This window comes from Oncorhynchus nerka, linkage group LG6 (genome assembly GCF_034236695.1).
Source record: "Oncorhynchus nerka isolate Pitt River linkage group LG6, Oner_Uvic_2.0, whole genome shotgun sequence".
In the NCBI taxonomy this organism is placed as follows: Eukaryota; Metazoa; Chordata; class Actinopteri; order Salmoniformes; family Salmonidae; genus Oncorhynchus; species Oncorhynchus nerka.
In genome coordinates, this window is record NC_088401.1 from 65722713 (window position 1) to 65744885 (window position 22173).

Genomic DNA, 22173 nt, shown 5'->3' on the forward strand with positions numbered 1-22173 from the left:
TTGACAAGCACAGTAATTACATTTATGTTTGCCCATTGTTAAGAATGATAATTGTTCCACTGATCAGAGTAAATAAAGTAAATGAGTAATGAAATCTCCTGTAGACAAGAGTACAGAAATCTGCCCCTACACCCTAACCAAATAATGTTTATATTTATTGTCCCCGCTCTAGAATAATAACGTACACATGTAGGTGTGAATGAAATCGACTTAAGAACATGCTGTCCAAAGGCTGCCTTCTGCAATAGGGAGTAACAGCAACTACCATGCTGCTCACTTTACAGTTTTATACACTCAGTGGAGAAAGTTCTCCATCCATTCAACTCCACTCTAATCTTGAGTGGTGTTTCTTTAAAACATGTATCCAGTCCCCTTGAATACTTACAGAACTAGACCAATCATATGCTTCCAGTAAGTGTGCTGCGGTTCACAGTGCTGTGGCAAGACAGGACAATGATAGAGGTTCAGCTCGTGATGTTAAATTGCAGGCGCAGATCCTCTGATTTCAAAAAGATTTGGAGCACAGTTGAAAAGTTAATGCGCTGACTATACAGTGGACTAACTAGAAAAATAAACACAGTACTTTTCAACGTGTGAGATTTAAGAGGTGTGCCGTGAGAGCATGAGAAGAGGGTCAAATGCGTGTCTTCCACTCAGGCTTGAGGCCCTCTCCTCTCCTCTCTCTCTACCCCTAACATTGCTGCTGCTCGCTTTGCACCACGGACACACACAAAATATATCTCCAGCCTTCCCTCCTCTCCATCCTGTGACTCACAAGACAACATCGCTCTAACGTTGTATCAATGTCCCCTGAACCTTCGCCTAACATTCCCTTAATGTTTCAGCCTTCCACAATACACCCAAAGTATTTAATCAGCTCGAGAGGGACGACTGCTTATCTCACATGCACTTGTCATGAGCATATTGAAGGTATCAGGGAGAAACGGAGGAGCGCTTCATTATTTCCTAGGGCTCCTCCAATGAGCCTGATGCATCTCCTCCACTGACAGCTCATTTTCCACACAATCCCTGGTATTCATTTGAGAGACAGAGACAGAGACAGACAGACAGACAGACAGACAGACAGACAGACAGACAGACAGACAGACAGACAGACAGACAGACAGACAGACAGACAGACAGACAGACAGACAGACAGACAGACAGACAGACAGACAGAACATAGTGCTCTTGGATACTTCTTTCCATTGCTTATTCATGACCCCGCGGTAGTTACTAGGCATGCTAGGCTAGGTGTGTTAATAATCTCCTCACAAACCAAGTGGAATCACAATTGTTTGTCGAACACGTAGCGAGAAGTTGATGGAGGAGGCCTGAGCTGGGCAGCAGAACAGTACAGGGGGATCAGGGATCAGGTACTGATCAGAGGGGGAGAGATTAAGGACATGTCATGTGCCTGGAGTTGACAGAGAGTGGAGAGAGTAGTATTACAGCACCTGAATTTCAAATCTGTGTGTTTGTGTGTGTGTGTGTCTGTGTATGCACGGGTGTGTGTATGTGTGTGTGTGTGTGTGTGTGTGTGTCTGTGTATGCACGTGTGTGTGTGTGTGTATGTGTGTGTGTCTGTGTGTCTGTGTATGCACGTGTGTGTGTATGTGTGTGTGTCTGTGTATGCACGTGTGTGTGTATGTGTGTGTGTGTCTGTGTATACACGTGTGTGTGTATGTATGTGTGTGTATGTGTGTGTGTGTCTGTGTATGCACGTGTGTGTGTATGTGTGTGTGTGTCTGTGTATGCACGTGTGTGTGTATGTGTGTGTGTCTGTGTATGCACGTGTGTGTGTATGTATGTGTGTGTATGTGTGTGTGTGTGTCTGTGTATGCACGTGTGTGTGTATGTGTGTGTGCGTGTGTGTGTGTCTGTGTATGCACGTGTGTGTGTGAAAGAGAAAGGTAGAGAGAGATTGTGTCTGGAGGTTGTGTGTCTGGAGATTGTGTCCATGTGCATGCATGTGTGTGTGTGTGTGTGTGTGTATCTGTGTGTCTGCATCTGTATGCTGGGTCGAGCAAATGAGTGTGTGTGTGTGTTTAAAAGGTTAATGAGAGAGAGCAGGGTAGAGCGATAAAGCTAGAGAGGAGGGGACTGTGGGTGGAGGAGAGAGAAAACAGACTGAAATATGAGTAGCCCAGCCCGGGCCTCGTACTAGCCGTCTCCAGTCTGCCAGGCTATTGTGGTTCTGATTGATTTGGTGTTTATGGGCTGTGGAAGTCTGTGGAAGCACTAAGTAGTCCCCACTCCCCCTCTCCCCCTTACTCATATCCTCCTAGTACCTCCAGAATCCTCCTTTGGGTTTGGCACAGCCCCATCTCCATTCCAACACACCCCTCACCGGTAACAAGGCTCAGGGGGCAAGGATCTGTAGGGAGGCTAGGGATGACCCCAGCCATCTCTCAGTCATCCCTCTCTGTATCCTAATCACATACTAAATAAGGGCCAGGGGAACATGGGCTGGAACCAGGGGCCGAGCCCAGTGGAGATGATCCGACCACCTCTGCTCATTAAATTCCAGATCTAGGTCTCAACCACTACTGGAAGCTTTGCTTATGTGCTGGATCACGAATCAAAACACATTGGAAATGGTATGATTATATATTTGCTTGATTGAAATACCATGTAATCTATGGTGTCTGTACAGAGTGAATGAAAACGCACTTTGGTGATGACAGTCCTGATTCATGACAAATTTTCTTCTCTGCCCTCCATTGATTCAGTCACCATAATTCTGGCCATTTTACAAGGGTAAAAACACCAATAACTTTTGAACGGATTATGATAGAGACATGAGGTTTTGACCATGGTTTTCATAGCGGAGGATCTATACAATTTACATAGTATTTTACCCATTGGTCAAAATATGAGTTTTTGATTGGACACCCTATGTAATCTTAATCTTAGACTTTTCCTGAGGGCACATGCTTTGTATGTATCTTGATGATGACGATGTGGAACTCTACTAGTGGGAGCTGTGTGTGTTGCAATAACCGAGCAGGCCAGATAGCGTTGGGAGAGGCTTTGTGTGTGTGCTTGTGTGTGTGCGGGCTGCCAAAGCAAAGCTGGGCCTCGTATTACAGGGATCCTTGGCTATCAGACGAGCCTGTATGCGCTCCCTCTAGGAGTTACCTTGCAATGAGCCAGCTCTAATCAACTCCATTAGCTACACTGCAGACTCCCATTTAGGAACACTTTACAGTACTACAGTCAGAATGTCAGTAGGGTATAGGCACAAAGATATGATCAGCCATGCAGCCACAATGAATGAATATGCCACTCTCACAGACATGCATACTACAGGCAGGCACATAATATGCTTACACACGCATACACACGCATAAACACACAGGCACAACCTACCTGGCACCCCTATAAATAATAACCTCAAGTCAAAACCATTACAACACACATCGTAAAACAGACAAGCATACACAAACCAGATGCAAGCACACATGGATGCATGCACACACACATACACACACACGCAAGGAATGGGGGGAGATTTTCTGGGCATTACAGTTCTTGGCAATAGGTGTTTCTTTTATCTCATGCCTCCACCAAAGGGAAAGATAAAGCATATACTGGACGCTGTTTAAGGGAGAGAAAATCAGCTGTCTTCTGACAAGTACATTGTAACCCTGCAGTTTTCTGTCCAGAATACAAAGAGACATTTATCACTGCAGCTGGGGAGAGGAGGTAAGGAGAGCGAGAAAGAGAAAGGGAGAGAATGAGAGAGACAGAGAGAGAGAGAGAGAGAGAGAGAGAGAGAGAGAGAGAAAAGAGAGGCGCATCTCTCCACTGATACAATGTCTGCATCTCTGCTTTTAACCCTCTCTCACACTTCCTGACAGATAGAAGGCTTCTCTCCTCCTAATTTAAAGTGCATTCTGAATTTTTCCACATTTTGTTACGTTACGGCCTTATTCTAAAATGGATTAAATGAAAGAAATGTCCTCATCAATCGACACACAATACCTCATAATGACAAAGCGAGAACAGGTTTTTAGAAATGTTTGAAAAAAATGTACCAATTAAAAACTGAAACAACTTATTTACAATGAGTATTTAAACCCTTTCCTATGAGACAGTAAATTGAGCTCAGGTGCATCCTGTTTCCATTGATCATCCTTGAGATGTTTCTACAAATTGATTGGAAACCACCTATGGTAAATTCAATTTATTGGACATGATTTGCAAAGGCACACACCTGTCTATATAAGGTCCCACAGTTGACAATGCATGTCAGAGCAAAAACCAAGCCGTGAGGTTGAAGGAATTGTCTGTAGAGCTCCGAAACAGGATTATGTCGAGGCACAGATCTGGGGAAGTGTACCAAAACATTTTTCAGCATTGAAGGTCCCGAAGAACACATTCATTCCATCATTCTTAAATAGAAGCTGTTTGGAACCACCAAAACTCTTCCTAGAGCTGGCCGCCTGGCCAAACTGAGCAATCGGTGGAGCAAGGCCTTGGTCAGGGAGGTGACCAAGAACCCGATGATCACTCTGACAGAGCTCCAGAGTTACTCTGTGGAGGTGGGAGAACATTCCAGAAGGACAACCATCTCTGCAGCACTCCAACAATCAGGCATTTATGGTAGAGTGGCCAGACGGAAGCCACTCCTCAGTAATAGGCACTTGATAGCTGATTGGAGTTTGCCTAAAGGCAACTTAAGGACTATCAGACCATGAGAAACAAGTTTTTTTAGTGGCAGTGACTGGGAGACTAATCAGGATTGAGGGAAAGATGAACGGAGCAAAGTACAGAGAGATCCTTGATGAAAACCTGCTCCAGAGTGCTCAGGACCCCAGAGTGCTCAGGACCTCAGACTGGGTTGAAGGTTCACCTTCCAACAGGACAACGACCCCAAGCACACAGCGAAGACAACGCAGGAGTAGATTCGGGACAAGTCTGAATGTCCTTGAGTGGCCCAGCCAGAGCCCGGACTTGAATCCGATCTAAGGTCTGGTCAGACCTGAAAATAGCTGTGCAGCAGCGCTCCCAATCCAACCTGATAGAGCTTGAGAGGATCTGCAGAAAAGAATGAGAGGAACTCCCCAAATACAGGTGTGCCAAGCTTGTCGCGTCATACCAAAGAAGACTCAAGGCTATAATCGCTGCCAAAGGTGCTTCAACAAAGTACGGAGTAAAGGGTCATTGTAAATGTGATATAACATTTTTGTATTTTTAATACATTTGCAAAATAAAATAAAAATGTATTCTTTTTGCTTTCTCGTTACTGTGTGTAGATTGATGAGGGGGGAAAAGTTGAATCCATTTAAGAATAATGCTGTAAAAATGTGGATAAAGTGAAGGGGTGTTGTTGATGTGTGTCTCAGTGTTGTGTCTCAGTGTTGTTGTGTGTCTCTCAGGGTTGTTGATGTGTCTCCCAGTGTTGTTGATGTGTGTCTCCCAGTGTTGTTGATGTGTGTCTCCCAGTGTTGTTGATGTGTCTCAGTGTTGTTGATATGTCTCAGTGTTGTTGTGTCTCTCAGTGTTATTGATGTCTCTCCCAGTGTTGTTGATGTGTCTCTGTGTTGTTGATGTGTCTCTGTGTTGTTGATGTGTCTCAGTGTTGTTGATGTGTCTCAGTGTTGTTGTGTCTCTCAGTGTTATTGATGTCTCTCCCAGTGTTGTTGATGTGTCTCTGTGTTGTTGATGTGTCTCTGTGTTGTTGATGTGTCTCAGTGTTGTTGATGTGTCTCAGTGTTGTTGTGTCTCTCAGTGTTATTGATGTCTCTCCCAGTGTTGTTGATGTGTCTCAGTGTTGTTGATGTGTCTCAGTGTTGTTGATGTGTCTCTGTGTTGTTGATTTCTTTCAGTGTTTTTGTCACCTTTTATGCTGCTTTTACATTTTCCTCCCCTCGTATTTCAACCCCTTTGACGACATTACATATATGGAATTTGTTACGGCGAAGACGCCACTTCCTCTTTCTTCTGTGGTAATTAAGGTGGTGACAAAAGATTACTGCCCTGGGCATCTGGCATTTCCATATCTCTCACTCTGCTTCATGTATATTGAGCGCTTATTGATTTATTCTTTAACGTTCAGTCATTTGGAATGCAGACCCCCTTTTATCTGAGCAGAAACACTACCCCGCCAGCTGTGCCAGAACACCTATAAAACATGAATATAAGTATTTTCGTGGATTTCAGGTTCCACAGGTTGAGAAGAAGTAAACCAAACCTCTTTTCTCTGTCTCGGCCTCACTGATTAGTGTCTGAGTCCCCTTGGTTGTCCCCTATGATGATCACGGTATTGAAATGAAATAAAGCCATTTTGAACAGGGTATAATTTGAGGGTGAGTGAGGGACTTCCCCTTGGTACAGAATGACTGCAGCCAAAGCCTACCTGTTGACCAGCCAGGGTCCAGATGATCAGCTATTGATGAAAGATTAAAGGGAGGGAGGGGATCAGTAAACAGCCTGTGGACTCCTGTAGCCTTCCTCACCTCTCCAACCATGCCAGAAGGCCTGTGGCCACTACTGATAACCTAGGAGCATGCTGATGCTGACGACTCTACTTCCACCACACACACACACACACACTGCCCAGATCATCATGTGCACATGCCTCCTCTCCAGCCACTCTGAGTTTACGCAACCTCCATTCCTCCATGAGGTCCAAGAGAAAAATAAGAGAACAACAACCCCAAGTGCATTCTGGGTATGCCAATTGAATAGCTTTCCCTTAGTATGTGGGTTATTTTTCTCATAAAGGAAGGAATTCCATTCAATCACTTCATTCTCCTTGGTGAGCCAATTATCATTTTTCGGCCCTTCCTCCTCTTCCACCCCTTTAAAAAGGAGGATAAAAAGTAATGGGAGAGGTTAGCCGTTAAATTTAATGGCAGACAGGAAAGCTTCAAAATGGCTTTTTTTAATGATGCGCTGGCTTGTTCTCATGCTTTCTCTATTAAAACTCAGGGCTACACATAAACAGCAGAGAGAGAGACCGACCGGCCACCGCCAAACCCCAGACAATGAACTGCTCCAGACACACGAGCCATATATACATTAGGGGTCTCAAGCCCCTTAGTTTTCACCAGGCCATATTAATAATACACATTACTATAATGGGAATATTGTACTTCCTTGACTGCGTCCCAAATGGCACCCTATTACCTATATAGTGCACTACTTTTGAACCATAGGGCTCTGGTCAAAAGTAGTGCACAATGTCTGGATTAGAGTGTGATTTGGGACGTACACCTTCTCCCAGGTCGGCTCTCATTAGCATCACAAAGAGATCAAAAACAACCTAATAAGTCTAGTTACCATGGACGCTGATATCATTCGGCACTCACAGTAGATGTCTTATTTAATATCCCGCCACACGAGGAGTTCCTTCTGACGTGGGTGTCCTTGAGGACATGTCTGGGCCCTCCCGTCCCCACCTCCACGACCAACCTACAAACCTTGTTATGTGTGTGATCCATCCCTACAAGGGGTATTCCAGCTGGCATAGGGGGTGACACGGTGCCAAGCTGAGTTCTTGCTCCCTTGCCACAGATATGGCATTTAATGTCAATGAGTATGTTTACAAGTAGGGTTGCAAAGGGTCGGAAACTTTCCGGTAAATTTCTAAAGCACGCAACAGGCTGACTAATACAAGGGTTGAAGATTGGTGGCCTTCCGGGCAAATTTGAGGCTTTTTGACCCTGACAAAAAGCCATCCTCAACAAGGTTGGAAAGTGACAGTGAAGATGAGGCCTCAGAGTCTGATGTTCAAGAGGTGGACATTGAGGAGGTCCAGGGAGAAGACATGGAAGCCTGAGAGGATGACAACCAATGCTTTAGTTTCTAGACTCTCATTTTACAGATGTATGTTGAAATGGTTTTTGGGAGATGCGAGGGATCATTGGGATCTTTAAATGTTCCCTTTCTTTTGTTGTTCAATGAAATTGTCACGCCCTGGTCTAAGTATTTTGTGTTTTTCTTCATGTATTGGGTCAGGCCAGGGTGTGGCATGGAATTTTTCTATTGTGGTGTGTTTTGTCTGGGGGTTTTGGTGTGTATGTTAGTGGGATTGTAGCTTAGTAGGGTGTTCTAGGAAAGTCTATGGCTGTCTGGAGTGGTTCTCAATCAGAGGCAGGTGGTTATCGTTGTCTCTGATTGGGAACCATATTTAGGCAGCCATATTCTTTGGTTGTATTGTGGGTGATTGTCCTTAGTTGTCCTTAGTGTCCTTAATCTGTGGTAGTTTGCACCAGTTTAGGCTGTTTCGGTTTTCATTTCGTTTATTGTTTTGTAGTATTTGTATTTAGATTCGTGTTACGTTTGTTTATTAAAACATGGATCAAAATCTACACGCTGCAGTTTGGTCCGACTCTCCTTCACCATTAGAAAACCGTTACAGAAATCATCCCATGTGAAGAGTCAACTCATTTAATTAAAGTTAAATTCATAACTAAATAGTTTTTTTACATTTCTATTGGAAGGATTTAATCATTTGCAATAATGTATATTTATGATAAGGTCAAGTGTTTGTCTCCATATTATTACTGTTATTTATACAGGTTGTTCTCCATTAATATAACATCTATTTTCCAAGAGGTCAAAATGATATGATGTGGTAAATATATCAAATGCAAAAAACATTTACATTTAAATGGTATTAATACTAATTAGCAAATATTTCTGTTAATTCCCATATATTCCAGTTAATTCCCACAGAAAGTTTCCACCTCTGAATATTCCCCAAAATGTGCAACCCTATTTACAAGCACACTAATAATTTGATTTTGAACTGATTATGGCAGTAGGCAGATTATGCAATAGTCATGTAAACACTTTACTCTGTTTATCTTAAATCGGCGTAAGGTCAAAATCAAAGGAAGCATACGCCAATGAAACATCTACTTTTCTAAGCAATCTTTCAAATTATTAGGACATGTAAACAGTTTAATAGGCGTTCCAGCGGGGTATTTGATCTGTGCATGTGCTAGCACCGGTAGCGCCAGCCTCCCTCTTAGGCGCAAGCGAATTGAGTGTGGAAAAACGGAAAGTATGCACCTTAGAAATAGTTTTCACAAACCAACTTTATATGTCTGAACTCAGAATCAAATAGGCTTCCCAAAAATAGCATGGTTACTGTGGTAGAACATTTATTTTGATAGATTTGAGTGTAAACAGGATTATTAGGGAAATCGTTATTCCTGCAAAGCATGTAAATGTTTTAAACAAACAAATATTAATAGGAAGATTCACAAAATTATTGTGTGCATGTAACTGTACCCAAGAACCCCCCCTTACGCCATAGTCAGGTTCCATTTAACTGTACCCAAAAAAGGAAGGGAGATGTTTTGATTTGAGGAAATCAAATCATCTCCCTTCCTTTCCTCCTTTTTTCATTGTCTTCCCTCACTCTCTGTCTGTCTGTACTGCTGACAACCCCCTCTCCACTGTAGTGGCTAGAGAGGGGGCTAGAGGAATGTTAGAGACCCCCTCTCCACTGTAGTGGCCTCCACTGTAGTGGCTAGAGAAATGTTAGAGACCCCCTCTCCACTGTAGTGGCTAGAGAAATGTTAGAGACACCCTCTCCACTGTAGTGGCTAGAGGAATGTTAGAGACCCCCTGTCCACTGTTGTGGCTAGAGAAATATTAGAGACCCCCTCTCCACTGTAGAGAATAGAGAAATATTAGAGACCCCCTCTCCACTGTAGTGGCTAGAGAAATGGTAGAGAAACCCTCTCCACTGTGGTGGCAGTGGCTAGATAAATGGTAGACTCCCTCTCCACTGTGGTGGCAGTGGCTAGAGAAATGGTAGATACTCCCTCTCTGCTGTAGTGGCAGTGGCTAGAGAAATGGTAGAGACTCCCTCTCCGCTGTAGTGGCTAGAGAAATGGTAGAGACCCCTCTATGCTGTAGTGGCAGTGACTAGAGAAATGCTAGAAAATACTGAGTGGTGTTGCCATGGGCTCAGTGCTATTATGTGCCATCACAGTGAGGCCCCTCTCAGCTATGAATAATGGAGACCCTCGGATAGAAACAGCAGTTCTCCAGACACCAAACAAAAAGGGCCTTTTGTGGCTGGAGAAAATCACAACAAACCCCTGTGCAACATTAGTCTCAATGTGTCTGTATGTAATACTAAGGTGTGGGGGATGGCAGGGACTGCTGCTGCCGTTGCCGCGGCGACAATGGTAATAGTTTCTTATTCCTTCTGTTTTCCTCTCATAAAAATTCCCCAGGACTTTTACCTTGGCTAGGGGTTGGTCCATTGAACCGGTGCTGTGAAAGTTAGGTTGACCCGTGCCAGGCAGAGCTGGCTGACTAGGTCTCTCTCTTATCAAGCTTCTCTACTGGACCGCTAGCCTCTCCCCAGGGGGCCATTCCTGCTTAGCAGTGTTTTCTGCATGCACAGCCAAATCAGCCCAGCACACTCGGCAGACCCCCACATTGTCCTACTTCCATAGATTGTTCAAGTGAGCAGGAAAAAAGGGATATGGAAAGATATGGAGACAATGTAAGAAATAATAACAGGAGAAAGAGAGAGAGAGATACAGGAAGGGAGTGTGTGAGAGAGAGAGAGAGAGAGAGAGGGAGAGAATGCTCATGTGTCTTTCTGCTGAGAGATAAAACGGAATATAAAACACATAGTCCCGGCTGACACAGAGTGAACATGACTGAATGAGATGGCACATTACATTAATTATGTAAGGGGCCTCTGTTCAAGCAGTGCCGAGTCTCGCTGGGAAGAGACGGAGATGGGATGAGTCCTAAATTGGGTCCTACTCCCTGTTTAGTGCACAATGTTTGACCAGGGCCCATAGGCAGAGCCATAGAGCTCTTGGTCAAAAGTAGTGCATTTTATATGGAAAAGGGTGCCATTTGGGATGAAGCCAAGGATTCTGGAGATGTTAGTGTATTCTATGCCTCGGTGTGCTGGGCCCAGCTGTTTAGAGAAAGACACATTGATTTGTTGAGCTCAGGCTGCCGGATGTCCAGGTGGGTTCATAGTCTGATGGGTACTGAGCTATTGTGTTGGGTTTCCTGAGCGAATAAAACACCACACAATAAAATACCAAATTTAAGGGTTGCTTTATGGTAGCACTAGGGTGAGAGTGGAGTTGCTATGTGTAAAGTGCATTGACCTGAGGTATATTGGAATATGTTGTCTGTCAATGCCCAATCACACATCCATTCCCCTCAACATTATTTGGTCATGTGTTAGATTGTGCTAGGGCATGAACGTGTATTGCAATACTGAAATCATCTCAATAAAATAGTAGTGTTAAGTAGCATGTGCAGCACGTTACACATCAACGTTGTCCTTTGTTACAATAGTATTCCTGAAAATACTATTCTAATATATTCCAACTCTGGTTCTACAAACTCCACAAATAGACTCATTTGAAAGCTGTCCAATAAGTGTCTCCCTGGAGATGAGTAAGAAAACCTCAGGACCTCAGCTTTTCCTGTTCTTTTCTCACAGATCATTTCATCCTGCCTACACTGCCGATCGGTTAACATCCTCCTGCCTCACCCTACTCTTCCCTCTCCATCCCTCAACCCCAAAAGCCCAGCTCTTCCTTGTCTCCCCACCACAGATGTAATTTACTGTCTGCGTTTGTGCCTCCTCGCTCCCTCTCTCAGACTCAAGGGTTTTTGCTAAAGCAAATTAGCTCGCTAGCTCGGTCAAGCTTAAACACAGCAGAAATGCGCCATTTGATACAGTGTATTTAAAGATGTCCTTCCTTCCGCTGCCGATGCCATTATGGAGAGGACATTTGTGTTCTGGGGGTGCGTGCCACTGTTGTTGTGGGCCTGCAGTGAGCCAGGTTAATCTGAGGGTCTGCCATTAGGAGGCCAACTTTAGTGGGTGAGCACCACTACAATGGCTTCTTCTGCATCTAATGAGCCGGTCTCCCATGATGCCATACAGTTAAGGCTCTGATAGGTTGGCCTGACCTGGCTATGTGTGTGTGTGGAGTCCTCCACTACCCTCTTAACCCGGTTTGTCCTGGTTCAGCCCAGCTCAACTCATCTTAGCTTAACTCTCCATGCATGTACGCCTGTTTAATATCCAGTCGAGATGGGCTGTTGTTGAATCAGAGCCCCGGGCTGCTCACGCAGCGTATTAACCCCCCTCATCGCATGAATTATTACAACGTACTGATCCAAGTCGCCTACATTACACCAGATCAGTCATGATCACTTTGAAACCTGCCCCTCTGAGTGTCCCCTACCTCCTTCTATCTCCATATTCCACGTTCCCAGTAAAGGCTGAGCCCCCGGAGCCAGCGATGGCATTTTTTTATATATCTCCTACACTCTTAGAAAAAAAGGTTCTAAAATGGTTCTTCGGCTGTCCCCATAGGAGAACCCTTTTTGGTTCCAAAAGGGTTCTTCCGAGGGTTCTCCTATGGGGACAGCCGAATAACCATTTTAGAACCTTTTTTTCGAAGAGTTTAGGAGATATAACCATCAATGGCAACTAGAGGTCACAGAAGCCTGTACAAAAATGCCATCGCTGGCTCCGGGGGTATATATAAAACACTGTATGATAGGGTGTGGAAATGTGCCTCCCAGCAAATTAGAATTAGTCGCCAGACAGGGCGCGTGGAAAAACCGCCCCACCAGCCCACCGCACGTATGTCATCATGACAACGAGCTCGTGCTCGTTACCACTATATCAAGCAGTCCATTGGCTCGCCGCTTCTGCCTTTGAACAAAACAGTGCAGTAGGCAGTGATGACAAAGTGATTTATAAAAACAGCAAATGCTTTTGCTTTTTTTCTCCCTCTCTCTTCTCTTCTCCCCATCGCAGTTACACAGCTGTTAAACAGATGCTGTTTGTACCAATTTAGAAGCCACTGCATTGTTTGTCAACACCGGTTTGGAGATTCATTCTTTAAAACAGGGGGAACCTGTGATGGAATGCACACGCGCCGGGGGTTGATGGAGCAGCAGAATGAAAAGGGAGGGGGAACTGGAGAGGAGAGGAGGCAGGGGATGGTTAGAGGAAAAATGCTCCTCTGGAATTTGGCATGATTTACCGTGTGGCTTTCAAAATAATTAATGAAAACACTACTTGTAAAAGAAATAGGCAACGGCCGTGGTGGTGGTTGTTGGTGTTGACCGGAGATATAAGTTAACCTGTCAGCTTGCGTTAGTCGCCGACAAGCCGCACCCGGGGCCTTCACGGAAGAGACTGGCCTGTCAGACACACTTACCCGTCCGCTCGGCAGACTAGGTAGCAAATCACTTCCTTGATAAATTGACTGGTACTAATGCTCCAAAATGGAACCAGCTAGGGATGCATGAAACCCCGCTCTCATGGTTCCCAATCCGTACGACAGTCTTAACATGGCTTCCCAGCGACTCTAATTTCCTCCATAATTAATAATCTGACTGATGGAAAAGAGGATGAAAGGAAGAGGAAGTCTGGAGGGGTCAGATACAGATAACAAAAAAGGAGAGATTTTTGGGAAGAAGGGCAGATTTATTAAAAGCGATGTGCTGTATGTGAGACAAGAGAGAAGACAAGAGACGAGGAGAGGAAGGAGGAGAGAGGAAGGAGGGAAAACAGAGCATGGGGAGGAGAGATGGACTCATGGATGGGAGGAGGAGGAGGACAGAGTAGAGTGAACCAGATGCTGTTGGGAGTAGGAGGCAGTGGAGGGATAGGCCTCGGCTTCTGTGACGGTGCTGGGAGAATGATGGGCTTGTGCGGTAAGGGTGCCCCTCCACTGTTTGTAAAAACAAGACCATCACACTCCATCTTGCGCTCCTGCAAGAGCCAGGGCTCGCGGCTGATTAATGGCACCGGCCGACTGAATTGGCTGGCTGGGTTGACAGCAGCGCTTGGACTCCCTGGCGGGTAGTAGTGGGGGAGGCTGCCTCACTGGCAGGCCCCGCTCACGCCCAGTGATAGGATGGAAAATAGAGTTAGCCCTAGCACTAGCTAAAGCAGACCAGATAGCGATACCGCTAGCTAAAGCAGACAAACCTGTAAAGGCCCTGACCCACTGTGTCTAGGTAAGCCACGACCAAGTTAATCAGGGTTGTGCTGATTGGGGTACCAACCATGTGCTGAAAATCACAGGTTTTCAGCACAGTCCAGGGTTGCCTGAGAATTCAAATTCAGCTCCAGCACCAACCAACCACACAGACACTCAATTCCACTAGTTCCCATTTTCTGAAATTCCTCTCTCTAATTTGTCTGCTGAGGGAGCTTCTGCATTAGCGGTTGAGCATTGAGAGGCTGCGGCAACAATTTAGATGTAATCTTGATAATTTAGTGTTTGGCTGGTAGAATGGAAAATTAATATGGAGAGCAATTAGAAAACAGCAATTCCACTGTCACAGATAGGGACTGGCACTTCGAGTGCAGGAACGCAGGGGCTTGGTTTGTGGTGCATGAGGAGTAATGTCAGACAGACAGACAGACAGACAGACAGACAGACAGACAGACAGACAGACAGACAGACAGACAGACAGACAGACAGACAGACAGACAGACAGACAGACAGACAGACAGACAGACAGACAGACAGACAGACAGACAGACAGACAGACAGACAGACAGACAGACAGACAGACAGAGAGGAGGAGAGGCGGCCCGCCACCAGCCTTGTCCTTAAAGGGGTCAGCGGGTGGATAACTGCTCTGTTGATTTCATTCTCATTTCATACCAGTCAGCCACAACCAGCACCACTCATGCAGTGATGTGAAAGAGAGAAAACAAAATGGCAACCTTGGCGGTTTGCTCTTTCGCTCTCTCAGAGACTATTATTTTGTCCTCTCGCACAGATAATCTTCAAATGCATTGTTTCAGCAATTGGACACAGACAGCAATAACAACGATGGCATGGGGGTGAAACAACAACCACAGACTGACAGTAGAAAGTAAAGCTTTTTGAGGGCGAAATAAATGAAAAGTTGAAAATATCCCCAAATTATGAGTTTGCCAGAGTAGCGTCTGATGAACGATTTGGACATGATATCGTCTGATGATTTCCTTTATTTTGGGTCAGCATAAAGTGTTGCCACGGTATTATTGGGTTATTGTAATCATTATAAATTGCTCTAATCATTGCTAAATAAAGTGGTCTTACCCATAGGGAGACTATTAGTATATCCAATTATCTTGAAGCATATATCCTCATCCACCTTTTTCTAATAGTACTTTTTATAGAATCTTACTGCTCTAAATTCCTTTTAGGGCTCATCGTTCAGCAAACCCAAACTGACTGAATGGTGTCATACAGAAGATCTCACAGCCCTATGGCCGCAATTAAGCCCTCCAATAGAAACAGAGTGTGCGTAGTCTCCAGAATCTGGGTTTGCATCAAGTCACCACTGGCTTTCTAGTTAGGACATTACTCTGCCTTCCTCCCCCTCATGTTGTAGGATTACATCACTGTTTTGAACCTGGAGGATCTCTTGTTGAACTTTTTGGAGGGAAAACAGTGTTTGTTTCTCAAGTGAGACCACATTACCCTGCCAAACAGGACGCGTTTAGGGGGTAGAGTCTTTTCTCCATGTGATAAAAATACTTCCCTTATGTCTTCACTGTTCGGATATTTCATCCTTAGCCGTTCACCGATTCAGATGATTCTCTCACTTTTGCTACATTAGCCGCAAACAAATAGCCCCTCCAGGTGTGCGACTAGGGAGGATCGTTAAAGCCGACTAGCAACGGTAAACTGAGGGATGGCTGTGCAAGGCTCATAGAGCCACCCGCTGACTTCCTATCTGTCGAGACCTAAGGTTGTAACTCCTTCCCGTAAATGAGGATGGGGACAGGAAGTGAGGCGATTGAATGAGCGAGGCTACTAGTGCGTGAATACAGCCGAGGATGCTGGAGTGAGGCGGAACAGGTGGGCTTTCTTCTTCATGCTGATGTAAACTGATGTTATTCCAGGTAAAACACAGACGATATCTACCAGGGAATTACGGCTTTTGAATTTGAAGTGGCAATATTTATTAATCGCCAACACCGGTCGACGTGTGCATAAGGACATACATATTTAAAGTGCTCCCCAAAGCCTTTGATACTTTTTGGAACTCCCAATTCGGAATTAAAAGCACAACATTTCCGATTTGTGAGCAGTGGTGAGGGACTTGGATCCTTGTGATTTTGTTATTTTCCCCTTCTCTCCATTTAACTCAATTTCTATTTCAAATCTGGAATGACTGAAAAACACAGGCGAGCTTCCGGCTCCCGACGGAGTGCCCTCAGTAATTAATAGGTATTAAATCCTAGTTAGGAAATGTTCCTACTGATATAGAACCGCTCTGTACTTTAAGTCTTTTTCCCGTAACTGATTAGCAAAGCTTATTTTCCTGATGACTTTCAATAGGCATTCACAGCAGGAGGGTGCCTCCTTCTTGGTCTTCCTCTTGGCTTGTGGTGTTGCAGAGCTATAAAGAGCTTTTAATTGCTTTGTTTGTGAGCATTAGATTTAGCTTCTTTCGATTTTTCCCAGTAAGAGATTGGGCTTTGTCAGGGGTTGACCGATGGCCCGTCGCTCTCCTTTCTTTTTCTTTCTTTTCAATGTTGTTCTGTCGTCTTCTAGGGGACCTTTGACAACGACATCTGTTTGTGTGGTGAGCCTCTAAGCAGAGGCAGGATGTGAATGTTCTGTTGATGGCGCTCAGGCTTTCAGAACGATGTCAGTTACAACAGAACCGCTCTCTCTCCGGAGACCCCTCTAAAGGAAGAGGGTGAGAAAAGGGGTTTATTCACTGCTGTTGCATGGACGGCTCTGTATAAAGCGTAGTGTTTGATTATGTCTTCTTTGTGTCCTAAGACCATTCAGTCCGGCTGCGGGAAAACAAGTTTCAAATCTATCAATCCAAGTCTCCTGGAAAAGAAGGAAGAGCCTCATAAGAGAGAAGAAGTTTTGAAGGGGAGATTGGGATTGTGCAATATGCCAGGTGTTCTCTAACCAGTCTCTTGATGCCAGGTGTTCTCTAACCAGTCTCTTGATGCCAGGTGTTCTATAACCAGTCTCTTGATGCCAGGTGTTCTATAACCAGTCTCTTGGTGCCAGGTGTTCTATAACCAGTCTCTTGATGCCAGGTGTTCTCTAACCAGTATCTTGATGCCAGGTGTTCTCTAACCAGTCTCTTGATGCCAGGTGTTCTATAACCAGTCTCTTGATGCCAGGTGTTCTATAACCAGTCTCTTGATGCCAGGTGTCCTCTAACCAGTCTCTTGATGCCAGGTGTTCTCTAACCAGTCTCTTGATGCCAGGTGTCCTCTAACCAGTCTCTTGATGCCAGGTGTTCTATAACCACCAGTCTCTTGATGCCAGGTGTCCTCTAACCAGTCTCTTGATGCCAGGTGTTCTCTAACCAGTCTCTTGATGCCAGGTGTTCTCTAACCAGTCTCTTGATGCCAGGTGTTCTATAACCAGTCTCTTGATGCCAGGTGTCCTCTAACCAGTCTCTTGATGCCAGGTGTTCTCTAACCAGTCTCTTGATGCCAGGTGTTCTATAACCAGTCTCTTGGTGCCAGGTATTCAATAACCAGTCTCTTGATGCCAGGTGTTCTATAACCAGTCTCTGCCACGAGCAGTATGGATAATGGTAAAACTCAACCCCTTGTTGCCATGGTGATAACATTGACTATTGGTGATGAAAATCCCCTTTCAAGATGTGGACTTGAGTGTGTTCACAGGCCCTGGTAATTACAGACAAAACTTTGGCCACTTGAGCCACCAGTCGATCCAGAGCTTTATTTTCTATTCTTTTTTAATTTCACAATTTTCCCCTGTACACATCGAAGTGTGTGGGCGGGAGCGGGTATGGATGTGCGTATGAAGAGAGGAAGGGAGTGAGGGAGGGTGTGGCCAGAGTACGCAGACACAGTCAATTTGTGTCAAGGTACACAAACCTACACACACACACAGCAAAGCTCAAGGTAATCCTTTAGCACAGCTCTCCCATGAAACATTCATGATGGAATTGACGTTGGTCACCCATGGTCCTGGCTACCCGCTTGGCCTCTTGAGCTCTAGTGTCCCTGGTCATGAACGACCCCATAATCCTATACTGAGATCAGCCATAGCATGGTTCAAATGGCCCACTAACCCAGCCAGTCATTCAGTCGTGTCAGTCTCATCAGATCACAGTTTATGAGGGAGACAGCTTCGGCAGCCTTGTCCCTGGAAGGCAATCTTTAAATATAGATTGGCACACCCAAAGCAGAGGTGCCCCTCAGAGTGCAGAAAAGAGGGGAAGAAAACAGATAATTAGTGATTTTAATTAGGTGATCTGTCAAGCTGCGAGTGCCAGATCTAAACGTGTGGTGTGCTGAGGGTCGATGGCAATTCCTTCCCACAATCCCTTCCTGTCACCTTGGGCCTCTCTTGTGGGAGGAGGGCCCCTTGCCCCTAGGAGGTGAGGACCAATTGGGAGGATGAATGGTTAAGGTAAATGACTGTCTATTTGGCCTGTAACATGGTAGCTACGGTATACTGTAGATATTATTCATGTTATATTCAGTCTTTTTTCACAAATGCAACATCCTTTGATTCTCATGACAACACTTGCCCTTGACATGTGTTCAATATGTCTGTATAAAGCCCTTATTTGCCTGCTTTGTGAGATGGTGTGATTTGGTGAGAGGCTAACACTCTTTGATGGTATTCGTAAACACGAGGGCATCTTGAATGTGCCCTTGTTAGGTTATCAGTGCAGATGGCCAATAATCAAATATGTATGGATTCAAAGGCCTCAGCATCAAGTACTCACTCGACTGGCCTATGGATAAAAATCCTAAATACAGTTCTTACTTAGATAACAAAGGCAGAGAAGAGGACGACAGCTCTTCAGTTCCTGACAAGTGTGCTTGGCTCTTTTTGTTGTTGTTCTAATGACACAAACATCGTCCTGAAAGCCCTTCCCTCCAACACAAAGGATATGTAGTAATACAGACTTTTTGTCAGCATTAAAACATCATTAGATATTTATAACTCAGCGGCAGATGACAGACTGAGCTAGATGAACTAGGCAGCGATATGGCAACGCAGCTGGTGTCTCTTAGTGGTAATATTTAAACCCTGGCTTTCATCAAGTGTTGCTACAGAAAAACCAATTATGCATGAGCTGGAAATGGACTTTGATTTAACAATGCGTCCTTTAATTGACGCATTAGAAGTGCCTCAAACTTGCAGATCTCTATTCGTCTGGAAGTAACGGCAAGTCTTGTAGTCTTGTGTAAACGGCAAGAACACCAGACATGAGAGAGAAATTACCCACAGAAAATATGAACTGGGGATGTTTGGGTTCCAACAAACTTTGCTTAATTTAAAAAAAGTCTCTGACATGAAGTTAAATAAAATGAAAGGACCTGAAAGAATGTATGGTGAAATCCATGAAAGCAAAGTGTCAATGAGTTAAAGTCCTGGTAAATCGGACAGTTCAACAGACAAATCTAACCATTCCCTTTTATTTCACCCTCCCCCTTCTTCCCTCTCTCTGCAGACCCCAGCGAAGGCTTCCACTGCCAGGAAGAGTGTCGTATCCTGGGCCATTCGGACCGCTGCTGGATGCCCCGTGTGCCTGGTCCGGCCCGCGGCAAGTCGCCTGAGCATGGCCACCCACGTAACAACGTAATCGCCCTGTCTATTGAGGCCACCACCGTAGATGTGCCCCACTACGAGGACTGTGGCACCGGCACCATCAAAAGGACTTTTGCCACCTTCGGCAAGGATGGCCCAGAAGACCCCGAGCGGGGTGAGCTAAAGGGCAACAAGCGGACAATGATGGAGTCTCAGGTGTGCAGCCCCAAGGCCAACGGCGGCGCCGTGCGCGAGGCGGGCAATGGGCGCGAAGCAGCCAGTCCCATCACCTCCCCTGTGCACCTGAAGAGCCCGCTGGCCAAGGTGCCATCCGGCTACAACACGCTCAGGTGCCGTGGCGCCGAGCGCATTGCCAACCACAGCATGCTGCGGCAGCCCGAGGGGAAGGACAGCGAGCCGGCCGTCCGGGAGATCAACACTCTCCTTCACGACGGCAGCCATCTTGAGAAGGAGTCTCCCAGCAGCAAGCGCCTGAAGGACATTGTGCTCTAACGGGCCTCAGGGGAGCCTACTCACACACACACACACACACACACACACACACACACACACACACACACACACACAGTGTAAACAAACACATATATATATACACACATACTCCGCCATAGCTGTGTGTACGCAGGTGAAAGTCAAGCCGATGAAAGAGAGAGAGAGATAAAGACACAACTTGAGCGTAGTATACAGTACTAAGGACAAAGCCCAGATGTGAAATATTACTGGAAAATGCTGAGCTTCATGTTGTGTTCCTCCAGAAAAGTGAAGGCCGTGGATGTGGCTTTGTTGTAGTCGCAGTACTTTTCTTGTTTGGTTTTCCGTTTGTTTTCTGCCACCAGTGGACAGGCAGGTTGCTGTTGACTGTGTGACTTGCCCCTTCGGCCGGGTTCTGCCTCTCCCCTGTTCAGATTTAGGACCTGACACCTACGGTGACGGATTTAAAAAAGTACAGAACTTTGCCTTTTGACTGTTTTTGCATCACTAACTGAGATTGCCTTCTTTGGTTTTGTCTCGGCTGCCAAATTGACTCCTCGTTTCCTTTGTAAAGCTCCCCACAGTGCAACAGACGGAGACAGACAGACATGCACATGATTCTTCTTCTGTGAACCATTGCCTCTATGTGCATCTTGAACAGTGGTCAGTAGTGAAGACGGAGGAGGGAAGCAACACATTCCCAGTCTCATTTTCTTCTCGGTCTGATAAGGGAATCCGTATTCTCTGTATACACCCCCCACTGGAGGACATCCCAGTGTCACCAGACTGTGAGGTCTGCACAGTATTTATGGTTTATCACTGATGGAGCTTAATGAACTCTTGCTATCTGCCCAGGCACTCCCAACACTGGGAAGTGGGACAGACTTTCGACTGAGCTATGAGGAAGATAAAAAAAAATACTTATTGCTTTTGAAATCTCCTGTGCCCATTCTTGATTGTAGCCAGTGGAGCACAATTAGAACTTTGTGATCTGGTCTTGTACTTTTTCTGACTTTTGACTATGGGGCTAGGATAGAAGGGATCGTCACTCACGTCTTGCTATGTGAAACTCTGTATAGGGTTTACTATTATCATTTTTAATAACCTGTTGTTATGTGACAATCCCTTTAATGTTTTGTTTCAAGAGTAAAAAAAAATAAAAAAAATAAACATTGGTGTTCAACTGAAGCTACAGTAGCGTTGTTACACAAACAAAAACAAAAAAACATATGCCAAAATATATTTTATAAATAATTTAAAAATGTATAATGAGAATATTTAATTCCGTGTAGTTATTTTATCAGTAAGTTATACTTGAAATTAACTGGCTTTTGTTTATTTGGCATTTTTTAATGATTATGATTATTTTTCAAAATGAACTTGGTTTTTTGTTTTTGTTTACTGTGTTACCCCTGGCAACTGTTGACTTGCAGTCTACCTTGTTGTAAAGAGTTTCTTATTGGTCAGTTCTTGTGCCATCAAGTTTCTGTGTGGACAAATAGAAAATGTAAAAATACAAAAAATATTGCAATTTCAGCACCAATAGTAGTGTATCAGTTCAATGAGCTTAGAGTGAGATAGCAAAATAAACCAAAAAAGAAGCAAACAAAACCGTAAAGATTGCTTAATCTTAATATTTAAGTAAGAAGAAGATGGTTAATTAAGCTAGTTTTTTAAGCTAGTGAGATAATTCCACCTATTTCTGTGTGTCTGTTTTTGGACTAAGGTTTCCTGCTGGTTCCTCACCTCAGAACTGGCCTTAGTGATATGAACCAGAGAATAGGCCCTGTCAACACTTCAAGTAAGATACTAAAGGTGAAGGTATGCAGACAAGCTTTGCTCAACTGCTGTGCCATCATGTATCATCTCCTTTGAATTGAGTCTGAAAATATATTTAAGAACAGCAAGACAAACCTTTCAGTCATGACCAAACAGATTTGGTGGAATCGTATGTTTAAAGGAAATTAAGTTCTTCGAAGAACCATCTTGCAAATCAGCAATGCGGTTTTCAGTTGCTTTACAGTTAAACTATGTACAACATGGAAAATTGTAAATGAAAAAAGGACAAAATTACATACAATGAAATAGATCTTGTAGCTGAATGTTTTTGCTTGTCTCACCCATGGCTTTTGGCAACATGAACATCGGAATA

The 22173-nt window shown here is 44.7% G+C and overlaps 1 protein-coding gene across 2 annotated transcripts in view; it reads left to right on the plus strand.

The window, feature by feature from the left end:
• Positions 1 to 20774, plus strand: part of pcdh19 (protocadherin 19) — a 176735-nt gene extending 155961 nt beyond the window's left edge. For both annotated transcript variants that reach the window (XM_029662401.2, XM_029662402.2), the window contains exon 5: positions 19453 to 20774. In XM_029662401.2, the coding sequence (XP_029518261.2) occupies positions 19453 to 20042 (590 nt within the window). In that variant the 3' untranslated portion in view covers positions 20043 to 20774. The remainder of the gene's footprint in view (positions 1 to 19452) is intronic.
• The last annotated feature ends 1399 nt before the right edge of the window (positions 20775 to 22173 follow it).